The sequence below is a fragment of the Mizuhopecten yessoensis genome, unplaced genomic scaffold (genome assembly GCF_002113885.1).
Source record: "Mizuhopecten yessoensis strain PY_sf001 unplaced genomic scaffold, ASM211388v2 scaffold11083, whole genome shotgun sequence".
NCBI lineage: Eukaryota > Metazoa > Mollusca > Bivalvia > Pectinida > Pectinidae > Mizuhopecten > Mizuhopecten yessoensis.
The window spans coordinates 89311-112407 of record NW_018408871.1 but is presented as its reverse complement, the minus strand read 5'-3'; the positions used below and the strand labels follow the sequence as shown (position 1 = coordinate 112407).

Sequence of the window (23097 nt, the reverse complement as noted above, 5' to 3'; positions counted from 1 at the left end):
GGTACAATTGTACCACCAAATAACAATGGCAAAAAGATGACAGAACAGAACACGGTATACCAGGAAATTTCTGCTGCAGTTAAATTTTCACCTTTTTTGCCTGCCGTACTTATGGTGAATTTATCAATACAGCAAATATTTAGTTAACAACATCACATGCCTAGAAATTAAATGTGAAAGGCAAAATTAACACTGGGCGAATATGAATTATTCTGGCAATTAAAGGGCGAAAGTTTGACTGGGTGAACATCTCCTGGTATATAGAAGAAATAAATCAAAGACAAGATAGAACCATTAGCGTACCTCAGCTACGTGTAGTGGCGTGCTGTGACAGTTGTCCAGTCGGACACCGTGGAATATCTTCACCGTCCTCTCGGTGTACTCTTTCATGTACTGCCACAAGAATGGGCAGTCAGACTCCTTCTTCCCATACCGCAGCTTGGCACTGTCACCCCAGGCCACCAACTCCCGCCGCAGGTAAATGTTCGAGCCTGCAGTACAAGTACATGTGTAAATGAGGGACTAATAGTTTAGAGTTAACTGGAGATGAAACTAACTAGATTCTGTTATCTTGGATTTTCAGGTAGTGTATACCTTACATGCTTCATGATATTTAAAACAACCAAGCTGAACTCCCCCTCCCAAGAAAAATAAAATTAATCATAGGCAAACTCATCTTCGCTAGCCAAGTGCTCGCTTCGTATACACTCCACTCACGTAAGTGCTGGTGTATTAGTATACTTGTTGGTGTATTTAGAAATACATGTACATCTAAAATACAATTCAAGCCAAAAATGTATTCTGAAAATTAATTAATTAAAATTTCTATCAACACCTAAAATTATGCAATTGACCTGGTTTTTCTGATAGGTGCATTTCAGTAACTGGGTGTAAAAGTTGCCAACCTTTTGAAATTATCAGTATATTATTGGTAATTTCTGCATGTTCAAAATTAAAAGCATAAATTAAATGTAGGTATACCCCCCCTTGGGAAAATAATATTTTAAAATGGCATTATTGATTATTGATCAGAAAGCCCAAAGGAGAGATAATATAGTACAATGTACCTCATGACATTAGTGTTAGTTGTTCTTTCAGATGGAATCATCAAATCTAAGAAATAATTTAGCAAATTTACTGGTTGAAGATACTAAATTTATAGACAAAAATCGGGACTCTTCCTCCAAAATTGGGAAATCCAGCAAGTTATGTTGTGCAAGAAAACTGCTTAAGATGCATGGCTATTGACTTTGCTGAGTTGTAAAACTATATCAGAAACTTTTGTTGTAATTTTGGCTGTTATTTACTAGTAATTGAAATAATGCAGAGTAGATAGCTTAACTCATTCACCCCTACATACTTAAACTGGACTTGCCCAGTCTTTGATCTGTAAGGTTCAAATGTGACTGTAGGGGTGAATGTGTTAAAGTAGCATGCTTTTACATTTAATACATACATACATACATGTATATAACAATACAAAAATCTTAAGAAATACATTCTATACTGGTATATAGTAAACAAAAGGATATAAACTTAAAGGTTCGTTTGTAGAAATATAACATTTGTATTCAGTAAGATTCAGGGGAAAAATAATCAAATAAATATCCTACACAACTTTAAGATGACAGTGTAATACATAACATATTGAGTAGCTAGATATCGTTCATATCTAACCTTTTTGTACTTCCCAATGGTCACCTGTATTACAAAATGTCAAAATTGTTATGTACTTACAAAATAAAAACTTAAAAAGTATATCAGTTTAAAGCATCTTATTTCAGTGAAGCAATAGGTTCCTAGAATTCAAGAAAAAGATGTCACAAGTTGGTTGTTATACTCATTTTGTAACACCCTCTCATTGTACTTGTGAATATTTTGATTGGTATCAAACCATCAGATAACACCTAATTTCATTTCATAAGGATGTTTTTTGAATTCATCATTCAAATGTTTCATTGTCTGTGATACTGTATACCGGGAAATTTTCGCTGCAGTTAATTTTCGCCTTTTTCTCTTTCCGTAATGAGGGCGAATTATCAAATGTGAAGGGAGAATTCAATATTGGGCAAAAATGGATTTTACTGTCGAAAGGTGAAAATTTAACTAGGCAGTGTAAGTCCTGGGGCCTAGATATAAGACCAGTGATAGGCGTCGACATGGTCCTCTGAAAGGAGAGACAATTAAAGTACAATGTACTAGAAATGAATCTTTACTTCCAGATTCAACAGTTCTGTAAAACTTGCCAAATCTTTGATAAAATATTGTAACGTTGGAATGCTTGGAATGGCTACCTGGCTCAGCAAAATTCCTCAGGGGGTCATCACCTATGACCCAGCCATTGGACGCCATTATGAGCTTGGCAGCATCAGTATCTATCCTTGCCTTCTCTTTATCCAGTGATGCTATGTAGGAATCTGGCTGGATAAAGTAACTGAAAACAATAGTAAGGAAAATGAATGTTTTTTCATATTTTACCATCATAATATGAACAAATGTAAATACATGTAATATTTTCTATTTCGAACTCATAAAATGACATTTTAAAACCTTTTTTTCCATCTGCATATTAAAGCAGACTTTGCCTTTTCATAAAAATTGGGAAAATATTCCTGATTTTCTTCCTTCATTTTGGGAGAAATAATACACATATATGCATTTCGGCAAGAGAAAGCAGACAGTTTTTGCTTGAAAATTAAGGGGGAAAAAACATTATAAATCATGAGTTCTTTCTTTCATCTTTTGAAGCTACTTAGATCATGTCATGGTACAAAATTCATGGAGATCACATGTAAATCAAACAGTAGCTGAAATTATACAGACTAATTTTAATGTATCTATTAGCGTTGTTCCATAACCCTTAAAAACAACAAACATTTACACACAATGAACACTTCAAATTATACAGTATTACTTTACAAAGACTCAACTCGTTCTTTTACTCAGGGCCTCTTCAGACACCAATATGAATTACTTTACTAGGACTCAATTCGTTCTTTCGCTCAGGGCCTCTACAGACAGACACCAATATGAACTACTTTACAAGGACTCAACTCGTTCTTTCGCTCAGGGCCTCTACAGACAGACACCAATATGAATTACTTTACAAGGACTCAACTCGTTCTTTCGCTCAGGGCCTCTACAGACAGACACCAATATGAATTACTTTATCTAGAATTGTTCATAGTAAGAAATATGTTCTCTGTTTAAAGTTTGTGTGACTCCTAAAATCTCCATTACACTATACCCAATGTCGTATCTTACTTGTGCATCATTGGTTCCTTCTCCGTAACGGCTCCAAGCTTCGGGCCATCACCAGCCAGAAATCTCCACCTGGCATTGGCCAGGAAGTTGTTCACAATGGCATTAATATGGTCCTCCATTTCTCTCATCTTCTCACCATTCAGTTCATGCAATTTATTTTCAAGTGCAGCACAACAAGCGTCCACTCTCTCATTTTCACTGACGTCATGCCTGAAAACGGTAGGTATTTTGATAGGCTTTTCTAAATTCTAACATAAGCACCTCCGAAATGTCATAGATTAGAATGTACAGTATCAGTATTTTCTTATAGCTATTATCTATACGTTACTTTGTTATTGGACAAAATAAAAGTAGATATATTATCTGCTTTGTGTGGTCAGTTTATGATACATTTGGCTACTCTTACAAAAAATTAAAACAAAGTGAATGGAGGCTCACATAAATATACCCTACACCTCGCCCTCCCCCCCGCCCCCCCTCCCCCACTCATAAGGAAATGGTGTACAAGATCATCTTTAATCAGTTGGCTCATTTGTGAATACAAGCTTTTTACTTCTAAAGTGGTAAAGTGTAATCTTTTCGTATGACCTTTGACCCTTAACCTTGACTGATGACCTCCAAAAATCAGGTGTAAAACTCAATATTACCATACTATAGTGTAAATATACCTGGTAAACAAAATTTGTTGAGGAGTTTGTGAGATATCTTGTACATAAAGGTTTTTACTACATAGACAGACATGCGAACACACACAGATAGATGCACTAGTACTGACAAAGCTATTACTATATAGCCCCTCACTAAGTGGGGATTATATAATTATGTAGTTTATGATACACTAGGCTACATTAATGTGTAGATTTTTATATATATGTACAATGTACTCTGGACTACACCGATGAGATTTGATATACTCGGCTGATATGGAGAATATTGTACAATAGGCTACATTAATTTTTAGTTTTATATACAGAGGGATACACTGACATGTAGTTTATCATAATATGTCTGTGACTACACTGACATGTACCCCTGTAGTTTATGATACATTGAGTTACACAGATATGATCTGATATCACAAACACCTACACTTGTAACATCATATATCACAGACGTCAGTACGTTTAACATCATGTATCACTCCGAATTTACTGATACAAATGTATGGAGCTTATGATGCAATTGGCTACATTGACCTGTAGTTAATAATACACTGAGTCACACTAATGATACAGTGTAATATACTGAGATGTAGTTTATGATACAGTGTATTATGCTGATATGTAGTTTATGATACAGTGTATTATGCTGATATGTAGTTTATGATAGTGTATTATGCTGATATGTAGTTTAGGATCCAGTGTATTATGCTGATATGTAGTTTATGATACAGTGTATTATGCTGATATGTAGTTTAGGATCCAGTGTATTATGCTGATATGTAGTTTAGGATCCAGTGTATTATGCTGATATGTAGTTTAGGATCCAGTGTATTATGCTGATATGTAGTTTATGATAGTGTATTATGCTGATATGTAGTTTAGGATCCAGTGTATTATGCTGATATGTAGTTTATGATACAGTGTGTTATACTGATATGTAGTTTATGATACAGTGCTTTATGCTGATATGTAGTTTGTGATACAGTGTATTATGCCGATGTGTAGTTTATGATACAGTGCGTTATGCTGATATGTAGTTTATGAAACTGTATATTATGCCGATGTGTAGTTTATGAAACAGTATATTATGCTGATATGTAGTTTGTGATACAGTGTATTATGCCGATGTGTAGTTTATGATACAGTGCGTTATGCTGATATGTAGTTTATGAAACNCTGATATGTAGTTTATGACACACTAATTATGCTGATGTGTAGTTTATGACACTAATTATGCTGATATGTAGTTTATGACACTAATTATGCTGATGTGTAGTTTATGACACTAATTATGCTGATATGTAGTTTATGATACAGTATATTATGCTGATATGTAGTTTATGACACACTAACTTTGCTGATGTGTAGTTTATGACACACTAATTATGCTTATGTGTAGTTCATGATACAGTATATTATGCTTATGTGTAGTTCATGAAACAGTATATTATGCTGATGTGTAGTTTATGATACAGTGCGTTATGCTTATGTGTAGTTCATGAAACAGTGTATAATGCTGATATGTAGTTTATGACACTAACTATGCTGATGTGTAGTTTATGATACAGGGTTTCACTGACCTGCTGGTGTGGTATAGCCTTAAGGCTGTGTTCATGTCTACAGTAGAGCCAAGTCGACAGAATTCAGGATCCTGGATAATCTCTAGCTTGGGCTTACAAGTCATCACCTCCTTTCCTTCTACACAGAGATCAAACATACTTTTATGAATACATTTTATATATTCTTTCATAACTAGGAAAAATTAAACTGAAACTATTTTTAAATATGTTTTGCCGTATTGTTCCTCAGCTTTCCTTAAAGATTGACATAAACATGGAAGTGTTTTAGTTGTACACATAATTCCTAACAGTGTCAAACTCACCTTCCATAGCTTTCCTAAATTTCTGGAGATAATCTTCCACATCCACAGTATAGAACTCGTGTAACTTTTGGGGAGGGATAATCTCAGTCATCAGCAGGTGTTTCGTGGCCTGTAATGAGTACAAAAACATACAAGGGACCTTGTTAGAATAGACTTTTAATTTTTGAAAAAAGGCAAATCAAAAGAATTCATACCATTTGTAAGATGATCAGTTACACTATACTACTGTCTTCAGTCTAATTTTCCTGACGATCATTTGCAGATCAGTAATCTTCCATTATAGTGGGAACTGCATTGTATCTGTGATCAGTTAAAAAGAAAACCTAACAGTTATGGAGACAAAGAACAAAACAATCTATTTCCCAGAGAAATAACTGGCGATGCCTAGTTATAAATATGCAGCCATATTGTATTCGGCCTCATCTGTGTCCATATTCCAATATGGGCCCAGTCACCCTTTCTGCTGCTGTGAATATCGTAGACATTATGAAGCAAAAAAAAAAAGTCAAATCTCGTTTCAATGACAAATATCAGTCATGTCATAATTATAAGCTGTTAAAACCATACTCACTTATTTATCATTCTCATTATGCCCTCCCACCCCTCCCCTCTCCTCCCTCACTTCTTCAATTGAAATTTTTAAGGCACCATGGTAGACACTAATTACATGTAGGCAAAATGCACCATTAGTACAAGATTGTTAACTTTAAATCCTTATTCAACTAAATTGTTACTGGTGTAAACTGAGCTAAATTTCTGTTTAAAAGTAGAAAAATTATATATATCTGTGAGCATACCTCCAGGTGGTAGTTCTCACAGAGCTTGGCTGGCACACCCTTGTCCTCCCACTTGTTCTCAGCAACCTCACTGCTAAAGTGATGCAGGATTCTGTCGACCAGGTAAGCTGGCTTCAGGTGAGGGGAGTTCACCAGGTTGTACGCACACTCAGGGTGTTCCTGCAGCCACTTAGAGTCGTTGGCTGCGTGATTCAGTACAAGGTCGGTCAAAGAAAACATCTTCCATTCACTCCACATTTTTTTGACAAGTTTTTCCAGGTCAGTGTAGGTGTACTTGACATCACTAGGGCTGTACACGGGACTGAACACATGGTGGTTGCGGATGGAGTATGCCGAGTTGGACTGGCCAAGTTCCTGTACGGGAGTGAAGTGTACCATGTTGTAACTGGTTTCCTTGGCAACCCGGAGTCTGCCTTCCCATTCATTGAAAGGCCCAAGACTTTTTGATATGACAGTCAGGCACTGTATACAGTCGAGTGTAATATCATTATCAATATCGTCTTCATCATCAAATGTAAGAGTAGGATCCACCAGGAAGTACCCTTTCCCACTGGGATTTTCATGGGAAGAACTGCAAATCGCAAATAAGTTTTACAAATTATTGTATCTAAAAGGACAATTAATGACTGCATTAGCATATAATAACACTGTACCTATAGCACTTTTGTAGATTAACCTTATATTATTAGATGAACAAGTCAAGTGGTATTAACCCTTTCACCCCTAGGTAACTTTAGTAGACTCTACCATAGCTTTATTTGAATGAGTCCATTGTGGTCTACAGTGGTGAAAGGGTTAAAAGTCAATGTGCATTGATTTTCATTTCAGTATCTATATAAAAACGAGGAATTAACAAAAATATTGACAATTGACCTTTGACCTCAGAGAAAGTAGAAAAAGGATACCATGATACACAAGTCGTATTAGGGAGTTTTCACTACAAATATGATTATAGCATTATGTTGAATATCAGAGTGCTAAGGGGTCAGATAAGACAGGTTTCACTGTAGCAAGTAAAACGTGGGAACAAGATAGAAAGTAATTTTACTCAGTGAAGTAAATTATTGACCATTTTAATTAATACTTCATTGGAAAAGGAAAATATCTTTAACTTAATGCACTTTCATGCAGCAGTTTAACTCATTCACCCCTGAAATTTCATAATGAACTATTCCATCATTTGAATTGGAAGAGTTCAAATGTGTCTTCAGGGGTTAATGAGCTAAAATTAAAGTAATGAAGGAACTATCAGCTCCACCTGCCAGTGAACTTATGTGAAAATATTACGATTATGATAGTCATGAATATAAAACGGTATTTCAAAATTACAATACCTTTCATCTACAGTGAAGTAGTAATTGAAGGAGCCTGCTATGTGGATATTGATCTCAGCGTACACATCATGTCTGTCTATCCGTGAGCCGGATGGTGACCGCCATTTTAACTCATAGTACTCCTCCCTGTCATAAGCCACGTCTTTTGATGGGGGATGGTTGCAAAACACACGTACAGGGCTTGCGTGGAGGGACGGGCCCATCACAAACCTCAGCACCCATCCTAAAACATGTACAATACACTTTTGTATTCAATTTCAAGTTAAGTCTTTCTAGTTCATGTGAATACAGGGTAACAAGACTGGTTCATGAAGGATTATTCCAAATTACAGTAATTGATTGTTTAGAAGTGTTGTCACTGTAAAGTAATACTCTTATAAACAGGACTTACCTTTCTCCAGCCTAAAGAGAGTATGGGACAAGTCCTCTCCCCCATGTAGTGTCAGCACTCGAACCTGCTGGATAGGCATGTCTGTATCTGTGGCACCAACTCACACCGACGAAGTCCAGCACATAAGGGACTGACTCCCACTACAGTAAAAAATATAGTATAAACTATTATAATCTGTTCAGCAGTAAATAAGTCCTATATATATATATCCCTTTTTGTACAAATGCAACATTGACATACCGCTTTATGCACAAAATGCATACAATTCTTTTTTCATTCACAGCATATGTAGCTTGATATCTGCACAGATCAATCTGAATAGATTGGTAACTACAGTGCAGTATGAAATACACATCCAAGCCCTGTTGGTAGGAAAGTGATTTGCACCAGCATCAGTACAATTATTGTAACATATATAGATAAATATACATCAATGTACCTAAAATACTTAATTTACTCAACTCATAAAATATGTTGATACACGTGTAGAGTAAACTTGTATCAGCACTTTAAACACATATCCTTTGAGGTGAAACCTTTAAATGTCATTGGCTGGTACAAGGGTGTACCAGGAAACACTTAAATGCGTCCTTCTATAATGAGTTTAATGGCGTTCACATTTTATATTAATGTTTTTCCACTCACTCACAGCATGATAGCTATCACATATATGTAGGTGTATACCAGACTAATGTTTAATATTCAAGTGTATATTATATTTCCAAAACAATTACATGAGTTCAATTTCACAATTTCATGAGTTCAATTTCATAAGTTTATATGTAAACAGCATTCAAAATCATGTAAATAATTAGTTGTGGCACTCTTTGTTATCTTACCTAATTACAAATGCACAACTAAAACACACCAACATATTAATGATTAAACCTGTGTCTTCAGCATGTATACCAGCAGATGAGGTTTACTGCCCATTTTTGTATTTAAATTATAAACGCTGGACTGTACTGATCATTAGAAAATGTCTCTCAAATATTTCAAACACGTTTGACCTCTGTGACATTGAAAGTAAGTTTCATTCATACATTTTAACAAGCTTTATAGGCATTCGACCAGCAAGTTACTAGCCAAATCTTGACCTTTGGCACACAGACCTTATTGTAGTTTGCACCACATCCGGGTCACCTTTGCCATCCTAAATCTATTAATAAAATTACATTGAGCTATTTTCAATTCTTCATGAGTTATGGCCCAGACAATAAATTTGATATTTGACCACAATGTGACCTTGACCTTAGGCGTACAGATACAATAGTGGTACGCTACAAACTTCCTTGCAATCCCAAAATTTCATCAAGTTATATTCTGCACATCAGAAGTTATGGCCAAGATGATGAATTTGACCACTGACCTATATGTGACCTTGATCTTGGGCATACAGACAAAATATTTGTTCATAATACACCGCCTTGAAATCCTACATATATTCCTAAAATGTCAATGAGTTGTTTATTTAGCACTTCAAAAGTTACAGCCAAGATGATGAATTTGACCTTTGACCTCAAAGTGACCTTGACCTATTGGGTGTACAGACCCAATAGTGATATGCAACACACTATATATCCCGAAAATTTCATGGAGTTGTATTCAGCCGTTCAGAATTAAGTTATGAGCCAGAAAATGAACTTGACCTTTAACGTCAATGTGATTTTCAACATGGGCATACGAAACAAATATAGAAGTTCAGGACACACTTCTTTGGCCATTTTACATAATCATAGGTCCCTTAAAGCTATACATCAATGGGTTATCTTCAAAATCTGTAGAAATTGTGGCCCAGACAATGAATTTCACCACTGACTTCAATGCAGTGTTTTCTTTTACTACCGTTTCACAAGTACCTGTTCCTGTGCTATAGGTAGTATAGCTCTCGGGTAAAGCCCGATTCCTCCTCCCCTGTCCCCAGTTTCTACCTGGCCCTGTGACAGCGTTTTCCATTTCATAGTAAAAATGTTTATCATTGGCCTGAAACTGAAAGACCCTTCCACTACTGCAGTGGATGAAGGGATGCTCATGATCATGTCAAGCTGTTTAGTGCTACATGTAGGTGGAGATAGCAACAGGAAAAGATGAATCTATTCAAACTGGTGGAGTAGCCTTGTCTCTATGTTAGTCACCGTTAAACTGGGCTTGGCAGGAGTCTTCAGCTTGAAAGCATCAGTAAATTTTGTAATCCCTTTGGATTTTTTTTGTGTTTTGTTTTATTTTTCAGATAAGACTTAAAATGTCGAGACATTTTTCTATCATCAAGCAGCTACCAATTCAGAGCTGGAAATCCTTTTGTCCATATCAAACCAAATGATGACCTTGTGTAGTAGGACGAGGAATAGTGTAAAGAAAATCCGTCGCTGGGGCTCAAACCCGGAACTCTTGGCACTTCAGCCAGATGCTCTACCACTGAGCTACAGGAAAATTCCCTTCAGCTGACACTTGTAAGGCAACCTTATCAATGCACATCTTTTACATTAATCCCCCCTTTTTTCAATCACCAACCCAGATTCTTTGAATCCCGCCGAAGGTTCTCCCTACCTTGAAAAGGAATTGTCAACTGCACCAGTTTGTAGAAAGACAAGGAATAGTGATACAAATGGAGCCGTCGCTGGGGCTCGAACCTGCAACCCTTGGCTCTCCAGCCTGTTGCTCTACCGCTAAGCTAAAGGGAAATTCCCTACAGCTGACGCCTGTAAGGCAACCTAATCAATGCACATCTTTTACAATAGTTTGGAGTTCCCTCCCCTTGCTCACTAACCAAACATTTTTGACAGCAAAATGAGTATGTATCTATATCTGTGTACATGTGGATATACGGCGCAGAGTCCCTCAGGACATGTATTGCGTCGGGGGAGGAGTACTGCTAGGTGATCTAGTACCGTGGTACTATGCGTGGAGATGTCGGTCAGATGGTTCCAGTCAAAAGTGGTCTTGTTGAAGAAAGAGTTTTTAAATTGTTCCATTTTACAATTCTGGACTTTGAAACACCGTTTATCTCTTGTTGTATGTATGTAGGGGTCCCAGACGGCTGACCCATACTCAAGAATGAACCTATCAAGGCAGAGGTAGGCTGTTCTACAACATTCGGCTGGGCAACGTTTGAGGTTTCTGATAATAAAACTGAGCGAGCAGTTCGCTTTCTTGACGGTTTGGTTGTTGTTTGAGTTCCATTTTAGATGATCAGATTTTGTGATGCCAAGATAAGAACTTACAGACGTCTGTTGTAGGATGTGTTCTCTTAATTTGAAAAAAATGAGTTTTTTTGCTGTCTTTACGCAGAACGGTACACTTCTTAGCATTGAATGACATCCCCCATGCTTTAGCCCATTCTTCGAATTTAATAAGGTCTAGATCTAGATCTTCTTGTTAGTGATTTTATCTTCCTTTAAAAAGGCAGTCGTCTGCAAACAGACGCACTTGTGAGGAGACTGAATAAGGGAGATCTTTGATATATGGTAGAGAAATAGCAGGGGGCCAATGACTGTCCCCTGTGGAACTTCGGATGATACCGATGATTTCCGAGAGTGTTTACTGTCAACAGCTACTCTCATGTCACTGTTTCCAAAGCATTTTTCTGTGGGCATGGTGCCGAAGGCTTTCGAGAAGTCTAAGACTATAACATCTGTTGGTGTGCCTTCATCATGATTCTTTAGGTCATGCATTGTTGTGATGAGCTTCGTTTCAAAAGAGAAACTGGCCCTAAAGCCATGATTTAGTCTGGTTAAAATCTTGTTTCTGTCCAGGTGGTCGAATTTGTGTTGTATCAATTATAAATCAGAAACCCACAACAATAAGCCATAAGCCACCATTTAGGGGTGGGGGGGGGTGGGGATCAAGAATACGTCACATTTCTTTTTGTCGGCGCCGACCAGGTACAAATGTACCTCAATTGGTAATTAACGGACCATCTACTGTACAGAACTAAGAGTTAATTACTAGTTTGAATCCCGGCCTTTATAATTATAGTTAAAGTGACAGTACCCAAATCGGATCACCAAACCATCATTTTATTAAATCAATGAAAGATCTGAGGAGGAATTATATTCACTTATGGTTGTATCAAAGGAAGAATATCGATGAGTGTTCTTACAAAGGAAATTAGCACCCTTGAGATATTTATAGAATGCTCTGAAGACACTAATCAGCGTCTCCAGTTTTTGCGAAAGTCAGGACCCAAATCGGATCAAGGCTACATTTTGCAGTATCTTACGCTTCAAATGAATATTTTTTGTCAGCATATTAACATTTTATGATGACCTTTAAAATTCATATGACAAAAAGTATTTCTATATAGTGTGAATTTATTCCTATAGTCCAAAACAGAATGCATAGTTGTCGCATGCGCAATTTTTTAAAAACGTAATCAAAACACTGACATTCGAGTTTGAATTACATGTTCTTATGCTATTAAACTTAAAAAACATGTAACAGGAAAGAGAATAGTGTGCTTCCACCGGGGATCGAACCCTCAATCTCCAAGTTCCTTGTCGGACGCTCTACCACCGAGCTATTTAGGGAAAGTTCCTCTAGCTTGAAGCTAGAAGGCGACCTTAATCCTATGTACAATTGAACACTGCCACACTACTCCCCACTTTTTAAATGTGTCCATCCTCGAACACCAAAACCCATGTTCTAACTCCCTGTCACCACAGGGAGGGCCTTGGACACCATTTGTAACAGGAAAGAGAATAGTGTGCTTCCACCGGGGATCAAACCCTTGATCTCCAGGTTCCTAGTTGGACACTCTACCACAGAGCTAAAGGGAAATTCCCTCTAGCCCGAAGCTCGAAGGCGACCTTAATCCTATGTACAATTGAACACTGACACAAACTAATCATCTGTAGACAAACAAGAATTCCATGGAAGTGGATGTGTCACCTGCACAGGAAGCTGGGAGATTATGAAGAAATCGATACAATATGGTGTCCACAGGCAAGACCAGCATCGCCTCATTGGTTTCCATAAAAAAAATCTTGAAAATGCAAGTTTGCCTTAGCACTGCATGAAGTTTGAGTTTGATCGGCCCAAGGAAACTCACGTTATCGCACGAAAACAGATTTTCTATTTATAGTAACAGTGACCTTGACCTTTGGACCTGAAAAGCAATCACAAGCAAGCACTTTTGGTAAGGAAGCACTGCATGAAGTTTGTGTTGATCGGCCCAAGGAAACTCAAGTTATCGCACGAAAACAGATTTTCTATTTATCTTGACCTTTGACTTTCGAACCTGAAAAGCAATCCCAAGCAAGCACTTTTGGTAAGGAAGGACTGCATGAAGTTTGAGTTTGATTGGCTGAAGGAAACTCTACTTATAATAACAGTGACCTTGACCTTTGACCTTCGGAACTGAAAAGCAATGCCAAGCAAGCACTTTTGGTAAGGAAGCACTGCATGAAGTTTGAGTTTGATCAGCCCAAGGAAACTCAAGTTATCGCACGAAAACCTCTGTGCGGACGATGACATCGACACTGCTGACAAAGCAATACCTATATGTGTCACCAGATTTTTGCAGGCTACACAAAAATGGACAATGGCTATCTATTCTAAGACTACATAATTGTTTTAACTGATTTGTTGACACATTTATTTATTTATTTGTATTTTTTGCAAAAAGTGATCCGATTTGGGTACTGCCTCTTTAGTAGGTACATTGGTTGAGATCAGTACTGTACTGTAGCTCTGGCTGTGCATTTTCCTTTTCCTGTTATAAATATTACTTCCTGTTAAAAAGTCTCTGCTATAAATATTAAATCAGTGTTGACTGGTATCGTATGCATTTATTTTTTAGTCCAAAAAGTGTTTTTGGTAGAGTCGAAAATTCGCATTTTGAGAATTTTGGATTTGCATTGCAGTAAATGCACCAATGGCGATATGCAGTGCATGCACTGCAACGATGCATCAGTTTTGCACATGACTTGAAAAGGAAAATATGTGGCCTGGTCATCTTTAGAAACGTTTATCAAAAGATACAATTGTTCCTCTGCTTGTAGTTACCTCCACGACTGCCAATTTCTTCTCAGAGAGGTCCTGTCATTAGAGACGTTCAGTTTGTTGACAGTCGACAGATCTGAAAATTGAAGGAACCGGGCACGTCGTAACCTTTCAAGGTCAACTTCGAAAATGCGAAAATTACAGTGACCTTGAGTTTATATAAAGATTTTGTCCACATATGATTATTTATTAAAAATGAAATAAAAATGTGATTGAATTCGTACCAAACTGGAAAAAGAAACATGTCCATAGCAACATTTAGAGTTCATTTAAAGCAGTCAAAATAAAAGCTAGCTCCGTACAAAAGTGTACAACCTGAATAACCCAAACAACGTGATCACACAACGTCGTTGAACGTAGGGTTGCACCGTTCAATGGAATTTATGAAGATATCACTTCGTCCATATTTACCTAGCATCAATTTGCCAACGAGTAGCCAGTAGGTCCAGGTTAGACAAACAAAATGGTACGTTGTCGTTTTTACAGTCATTTTGTTTAGCAGAATGGATGTTATAGCGTGGCTCGGTTTCGGGATACCACCGGATAAAAAGTGTTGCTGTTATTAACGGCTGTGTATAGGTTTATTATTAACCGAAAGTATCCCGAAACCGAGCTGCTGTGGCTGAGAGAATATGGTCAGATCGGGCCGGTCAGAGCAGAGGTATTTATTATAAATCTCTGGTTAGAATGATCAACGTTTTGATACACCTATCGGAAACTGGAGCACCAATGTTATTACCTCATATATTGGCTTTTTAGACAAACCTGACCATGCACAGGAGTTTGTTTCGCTCAGCAGATAACAATAACTTGAACTTATAATTTCAATAAGTAAAAAAGTTTATGATATTGTATCGTATGACAACAACTTACCTCAGGTACACATGCTATTATTAAGACATTTGTAAAAATGGCAAACTAAACCAAAGAAAAGTTTAAAAGCTGTAAAAATTGGTTTGAATGGAGGTGGGGCTGTATCAGACCGAGTTTCCACTGGCTCTAACACCAGACTTAGACATTTTGACATATAAATGTCGAAGTCTGGTGTTTAGGGCCAGGGGAAACTCTGGCTAGTGGGGCAGTGACAAGCGTATGACCCTGTGTAGATTGTTGCCTTTGATTATATAATTAGCCCACTAAAACTGACCATAATCACAGTCTCTTTAATTCTGACAGCAATAATTGTCAGATTTAGCGGACTAAATGTTGTCATAATAGAATCCATGCCTGATGTGAGTTATGGATAAGGTAATTTAAACCCAAGGGATAAAATATTGAGCAGGAGACCCGAGGCTTTGCCGAGGGTCAGCTGCTCTATATTTTATCCCTTGGGTTTAAATTACCTTATCTATACCTCGATTCAGGGATGGATTCTATTTCTTGCTTGTTACCTAAAACCTGCTGCTCTTCTAGTAAAGTTGTAAACTGTATGTGCATTCTAATTTGCGTATGAAGCCAGGAGGCATTTGTTAATGACATCAATGACCCTGACTGACCCCAAAACGTTACAAAATGACGTCACGACATAGCGTGACCCTGAAAGGTCACTGTAATTCCTCCGCCTGTCTGCGCGTCTAAGCGATCCAGACCCGTGGGCCGGATAAAATTTCCAGCACCGCCGGAAATTCGGATATCTCAGTCTAGTATGCAAGAATACATGATAATATTCGAATAGCATGAGCCTTTTATCTATTGATCTATTCCTATTTTGCAATGTCATCCCTGCAGTCGGTCTAAATTCCACTGTATGCCTTTTCGCAGATGGCGCCATTGGCATTGCGTATCTATAACTATTACATGCCCTTCTTGATGCTCTTCGACTACAAGAAGACCTGAATAAGTAAACATGGGAGAAGTCTTGGGAAATGTCATTCCACCCAGACAAATGTAACATCCTCTCCATTACAAACAACAAACAGGTGGCTAATTATAACCACACTATACAAAGTAACATACAATCACATCAACATCAGAAAAGATCTCCTTGTCCTTCCAACCCGCCTTACAATACACGTTATTTACGATTAGGCACGTAAATACTCCTTACAGCTTTCCAAGAAAAATAATTGACTGGAATTATCCGTGCCACCTGACATTGCATCACTAAGCCATTTCTTCTCTATCTTTCCATCTCTCCCTCTCTTTCTTTTCTTCTCTTCTTATATTAGCGTTTAATTGACCCTCTCACCCTCACTTTGACATAATCTTCAACTTAACGAAGGTGGTCAATATTTTGTAGATGCAGATGATCAAACCCAAACTCATGTGACCTAGCTGATCGCATGACTAATGTATTTATCAGGGAAGGGAAAAACCAACTTGCCAGGCTGTTTCTAATACATTAAAGTTATCAAATAGAAATTTCATTAAACTCCCCGCAATGAAGGTGGGGGTTCTGGAATCGGGTTGTCTGTCCGTCTGTCTTGTCCGTATAACTCCTCCTACAATTTTCAGATGAATTTCATGAAGCTTCAATGAGGCATGAGGTCAACACACTCTTAATTATATATAAGTTGTGCACCTTCAATGAATGTTTTGGTCCAGTTACTTTTTGGGTGGGAGCTCGAGGGGGAATTATGTCCCTTAGTGTGAAACATTGTTGCCACCATCCTCCAGTTGATAGTGCCAACTAGTGTTTGATGAGTGCAAACGGAAGGAATCGCCCTATAAGAGTGTATATGTGCTAGTCAATGCATTGTAAAAGGACCATTCAACCCTTCAAGGCCACAAACACATAAAAAAAATGGTTATTGAGAAATAATGTATTAAAACAGCTATTTTACAAAACAGATTTTTAAGCTGAAACCAGGTGATTTTTTTCTGTTTTTCTTTTCAATCATGATCAGTTATTGTTGTCAAGATCATCACCTGCAGATTCACGGCATATATGGCAACTTGATACAACGTTCTCATTAAAAGCTGCTATTTATTATATGAACTCAAAACCAGCAATTTTTTCCAGAATTTATATATGACAAATGCTAATGTATTTCAGTGAAAAAAATCTTATAACTTTTTAAATCATGTACGTGATCCTGTAATCTCTTTATAGGCAGAAAGAAAATCAGTGAACAAATATTACCCACCGGACTGGGAGCCAAGTAAAGGGTCAGTCAACAAACACTTCGGTCAGCACCCACTGAGAGAGAGGGCCAAAAAACTCAAGCAGGGAATTCTTGTCATTAGGTAAGTATGCACATAAAACATGTAATATGAGTAAAGAAAGTCTGAAAATAACCTGACACTTCCTACTTCAAAAAGGCATTCTGGAACATCGCTGAGACAGCTACTGTAAACGGAGAAATGTTCAGTTTAATTTTCGCTCTTTTTTTTTTACCTCTGCAATAAGGGCGAATATTAGTACACATTATACCCTATATAGTAATTACACTTGAAGGGCGAAATTTACATAGGGTGAATAGAGATTTTACCAGTGAATATTTGACTGGGCTAAAGTTTCCCGGTACAGTAGATTGAAACCTAAATGCACCATGAAGGGGTAGTATTTCATATTCTGCCATGTAAACAGTCTTAAACAACTTCTGACACCCCGCTTGTTTTGACTTTTTCTTAATGTGTCCATGAGCAACATGATTTCATATGACCAATTTGCAAATTCAAACAGGAATATTTGGGTTTTATTTACGCCAAACATGATAAAAGTCTTAAGTAAAAGCATAAGATTATTCATTGAAATATTAAATGGTGTTTTTCTAATATGATACTAACACAGTATGTCCGCCCATACTGGGTAAGTATATATATATATGTCCGCAAATCTGAAAATTGAATGTGTTTTTATCCCTTTGCCATTCACGTTACTGTATTAGGTGTTTGAGTACTAGGGTATCTATTTATTGCCTTATTCATGAGATGATGTAATTAAGAAAAATAGGATACAACTTTTGATCATATACAATGTACCAAAATAAATCTCACATTTATATAATAACATTGTTTTGCATCACGCTTTAAATGACCCGCTGTAACAGCCGAGTAGTCATAGACATTTTTGTTCTACAGGTTTGAGCTGCCGTACAACATCTGGTGTGGCGGTTGTAGTAAGCCTGTAGCCATGGGAGTGAGGTACAACGCTGAGAAGTCCAAAGTGGGGAACTACTACACAACACCCATCTACAAGTTTCGCATGAAGTGTCACTTGTGTGATAACTACTTTGAGATACAGACAGACCCAAAGGTAACCAAAAGGTTCATTAAGGAGTCAACTAGAATGTGGTACATAATAATGATTACACGTTAAACAACACAACTCTATAGTGAAAAGTATGCAAAATCTGTACTCTTTTTCGACTTAATTCAATGTACAAAAGTTCTATTCAAAGTCCATATCACTGGGAACATGAATTTCATCATCATTCTTTAAAAGCTATATAAAGCTACCATATAACCATTACATCCTGTTTTTAATGCATTTAAAATTATATATGGTTAAGTTGAATATTTTCTCTTCATTTAAAAAAAAAATGTCAAAAATCTTCACAGGCTTTTACTTACTGGACATTATTTTTATTTCAACATGAAATGATGTTTATAAAGGTTTCAATGATGAATTATATCCAATGATTGGCACATGATAATTATATATGGAACTAAAGAAATAACGATACATTAATATTTGCTATAGAGGACTAAAGGATTTGTATTCCTTTTTCCAAGAACCATGACTATGTGATCATGAATGGAGCCCGCCGGAAGGAACAAAGGTGGGACCCTAAGGACAATGAACAAATTGTACCAGAAGGTTGGTATGATAACACTGTTAGTTACTCTTACAAAGTCCTCAATATTTTATAGAAAAAAATTATGTCATCATAATGTTTAAATTAAACTTTATTTCTGAAATCATTCTACACTGGTGCAATTATATTTAAATTAATTTACTTGGCTACTTTTGTAATTGATAGATAATCTGGTTTATTTCACTTTTCGTTTTTGACACATGCGTTAGGTAATACAGGTGTCTAGGGGATCAAGTAAACTACAGTGTAAGCTTAATGTAGAATTGCATTTTCGACACTAGCGCCATCACTTTTCTTAAATGGAATTTGATTTCTCCTAATATGTGGAATCTCATTCCTTATATATCTAAACACTTGTGGCCATTGATAGAGCCTCTCAGATGATGTAATAAACAGAAAGCTTAATTTCAAGACCGCCAACATTTCAACAGTATAATTGAACGTATGCTGACTATTGATGTTTAATTTGTACAGACAAGGCCACCCAGAAGAAGATGGCAACTGACGCCATGTATAAACTGGAGCATGGGTCAGATGACAAGGATGCTGGTAAATCTCGGGTGATGAACCTGGGCCAGATAGAGGGCCAGAGGGAGCATTGGAAAGACGACTACATGATCAACAAACTGGCAAGGGAAAAATTCAGGGTATGCATGTCACACTTTTCCTTCAGCTCCGGGATATACAGTGGTAAGGCAGGGGGGAAAATATATATGTTTCTGGTACCCCGACCGACCCTAGATTTTAACTCCGACTCGTACAATTTTATCTCACTCAACCGCATGGCCAGTGTTGGGATATCTTGTCCACTGGATGCAAACAAATTGATGGACAAACAAACAAGGCAACTATATATACACCCTGTCTACTTCATAGGCATTAATAGAAACTAGGTCACAGGGGTCAAATATGTTAAAATCTTCAAACAACTTCTTCTCAATAACCAAAAGGCCCAGGGTACTGATATTGGGCCTGTAGCATGCCGGGATGAAGGGCTACCAAGTTTGTTCAAATAAATGACCTTGACCCACTTTCAAGGTCACTTGGAGCAGATGTGTTAAATCTTCAAACAACTTCTTCTCAATAACCAAAAGGCCCAGTGTACTGATATTGGGCCTGTAGCATGCTGGGATGAAGGGCTACCAAGTTTGTTCAAATGAATGTCCTAGACCCACTTTCAAGGTCACAGGGGTCAAATGTCGTAAAATCTTCAAACAACTTCTTCACAATAACCAAAAGGGCCAGGGTACTGAAATTAGGCCTGTAGCATGCTGGGATGAAGGACTACCAAGTTTGTTCAAATGAATGACCTAGACCCACTTTCAAGGTCACAGGGGTCAAATGTCGTAAAATCTTCAAACAACTTCTTCACAATAACCAAAAGGGCCAGGGTACTGAAATTAGGCCTGTAGCATGCTGGGATGAAGGACTACCAAGTTTGTTCAAATGAATGACCTAGACCCACTTTCAAGGTCACAGGGGTCAAATGTTGTAAAATCTTCAAGCGACTTCTTCTCAATAACCAAAAGGCCCAGGGTACTGATATTGGGCCTGTAGCATGCTGGGATGAAGGACTACCATGTTAGTACAAATGAATGACCTTGATCCACTTTCAACCAGATGTCCTTGTTCAACAATCAAGGTCAGAGGCGTCACATGTTTAAATCTTTTAATAGGTTCTTATGAAATCTTAAGATTACAAGTGTTAGATTAATAACAGGTGAGCGATGCAGGCCCATTGGGCCTCTTGTTTAAGTCATGTTACCTGAAGCATACATTATGTTTTTGGCCTAAGGCTATGCACAACACATGTACTTTGAATTATATAGAGTTATCTCCCTTAATGCATATATCATCCAAGACTACATGAATTTGTCAGATTCAGAAGAAATTAAGCCTAGGTTGTCAGTGACAGGTACTGAATTTCAAGTTTTCTTCATGATTGTCTTCATAAAGACAAAACTGAAAATACTCCAAAACACTCTATTGATTTTGCTCATTTCGCCTCCTAATAGACGGAGAAAAAGCAATTGAAGGAAGCCAAGGCTATAGATGACCGACTCCTGGAAAAGTCTTCTCTAGATATTCCACTGGTGGAGGAGGATGAAGAGGATGTACGACTGGCTGGACTGCTCAAGTACACTGCCACAGAATGTAAGTTGCTGAGCATCACACTATAACATCTATATATCTTTGACTGTATGTACACTAAATATGATAAATAAGAAAATTATTTTTCCTCAAAATCGTAAGACTCTATAACATCTATATATCTATAACTGTATGGGGCAAAGAAGTAATTCCAACAGGGTGGACAAGTTTAGGTTGTCAAATTTTCGGAGCGATCCGCTCCTTTTTCAAGACACAGTGAAACAGAAAAATTACATGTACATATACATCATATTACAAGAAGATAGAATTGATATACTATAATTGAAAATATAGCTATTATATAAGAAGATACAAGAATTGACAGCAAAGACAATACAAAACAATAACAAGGATGATACACAACAATTAAGCGGATCGCTCCAAAATTTGACAACCTAAAATATCCACACTGTTGGAATTACTTCTTTGCCCCATATAGTATTTTAAGTAATTCGTATCCTACGGACATACCTCCATTAGGATCCAGTGTTATATGGGATTTTACCGTCTATATTACTTCTTTGACCCATATCTATAACTGTGTGTACACAAAATATAATAAATAAGAAAATTATTTTTCCTCAAAATCATAAGATGAAATAGAAATGGAAAGATGAATGGTTTCTTTCTATCAAGTAATTTTTGACTAAACAATTCTTTTTGAATTTCAGCTTTTGACGAAAAACAGCTACAGAAAAGAAAAGAAATAGAAAAGAAACCACTATTCAAAAGGTTGCCTGTGACAAATGAATCCAAACCAACATCCTCGAAAGACATAAAAATTGAATTAATAAAACAAAAGTTTGCTGGCAAAATTGGCACAAGTAAAGCCAATGTTTTCAATTCTCCTGTCCTTCTGTCAAAAACAGAGAAGCAGAATTTAAAACAGTCGTTGGGGGTACGTAAAAGATTGTCAACAAGTGACCGGGACAGAGTTAACTCTCCAGGAAAATCGGAGATGTCAGACTCAGTTGAAACACAGCGGGATGGAGAACTGACAGACATAACTGATAAAACCACTTGTGATGTTGACCAGAGTGGACAGAGCAACTGTGATAATAACAATGGTGTCGACTCCAGCCAAAGTGACCGTTTGACGAGAGTTGACCAGTCTCGCGTGGACGTTGTTATGGACAATGAGAGTAGCAGCTCGACTCGGCCGGTTTGTACCAGTACCGTAGGACTTGGACTTGTGTGTAGCTACAGTGATTCAGATAACACAGACGAGTCCAGTGACACGTAGCTATAACATGTAAAACAGAAATCCGTAGAATAAAAAATATCTTCCAAAAGCACTCTGTTTTACTTCAAGAGTTTCTTTAGTATTCATATACAACTACTCCAAGAAGAACATTTGTTGCTTGAAAATGAAATCTCTGCATTTGTTAATAATAATAATATATAACATTTATATAGCGCCCTATGTAATTTGTGAAATTACTCTAAAGCGCTATACAACATATGGATAATAGTATTAGTTATAATTGTGAAACAAAAACAAAGGCTTACAATCACTTATATATTCCTTTAAGCAAGCAGATAATTGTCGCAATGTGCACATAGATGAACAAATAAAGGGTGGTATTGTTATTGATGATAGCTTAGTTAATATTTTATGCAGTGAAATTATTATTTTTCTCATAAAAATAGATTATTTTTGTTACTTCAAAAAAAATCCTTTTTCTGAGCTGTTTAAGTCCCAATAGGCATTAATGTGACAGCTGATTTATTGCCAGAGAGGGGTATAGATCTGTGTAATGAATAACAAGTATTGCTATCCCCCTATAAATAAGTAGAACAGACTTACAGATGACTACCCATAATATTGTATCAAACTACATGTATAAAAGATTCGA

General features: G+C 37.0%; 2 protein-coding genes across 2 annotated transcripts in view; one reads left to right on the top strand and one right to left on the bottom strand.

Annotated features, from left to right (window-relative positions):
- LOC110465491 (glycogen debranching enzyme-like) overlaps positions 1-14449 on the bottom strand; it is a 34741-nt gene extending 20292 nt beyond the window's left edge. Inside the window, exons 1-9 of the mRNA XM_021521340.1 lie at positions 14334-14449; positions 8331-8470; positions 7940-8162; positions 6606-7176; positions 5809-5917; positions 5507-5624; positions 3265-3474; positions 2295-2434; positions 304-491 (exon numbers count right to left, since the gene is read on the bottom strand). Coding sequence (XP_021377015.1) covers positions 304-491; positions 2295-2434; positions 3265-3474; positions 5507-5624; positions 5809-5917; positions 6606-7176; positions 7940-8162; positions 8331-8409 — 1638 coding nt within the window. The 5' untranslated portion in view covers positions 8410-8470; positions 14334-14449. The remainder of the gene's footprint in view (positions 1-303; positions 492-2294; positions 2435-3264; positions 3475-5506; positions 5625-5808; positions 5918-6605; positions 7177-7939; positions 8163-8330; positions 8471-14333) is intronic.
- A 199-nt stretch (positions 14450-14648) lies between these two features.
- On the top strand, positions 14649-22537 carry LOC110465496 (coiled-coil domain-containing protein 130 homolog). Its single transcript, XM_021521350.1, has 7 exons — positions 14649-14796; positions 17383-17516; positions 18354-18528; positions 19008-19092; positions 19565-19737; positions 21106-21244; positions 21913-22537. Exons 1-7 carry the CDS (start codon positions 14794-14796, stop codon positions 22482-22484), a joined length of 1281 nt encoding a protein of 426 aa, XP_021377025.1. The 5' UTR covers positions 14649-14793; the 3' UTR covers positions 22485-22537.
- The last annotated feature ends 560 nt before the right edge of the window (positions 22538-23097 follow it).

Coding starts and splice junctions, on each gene's coding strand:
- LOC110465496 (XM_021521350.1), top strand. Junction 19,738..21,105: donor TGGCAAGGGAAAAATTCAGG/GTATGCATGTCA, acceptor GCCTCCTAATAG/ACGGAGAAAAAGCAATTGAA. Junction 21,245..21,912: donor CAAGTACACTGCCACAGAAT/GTAAGTTGCTGA, acceptor TTTGAATTTCAG/CTTTTGACGAAAAACAGCTA.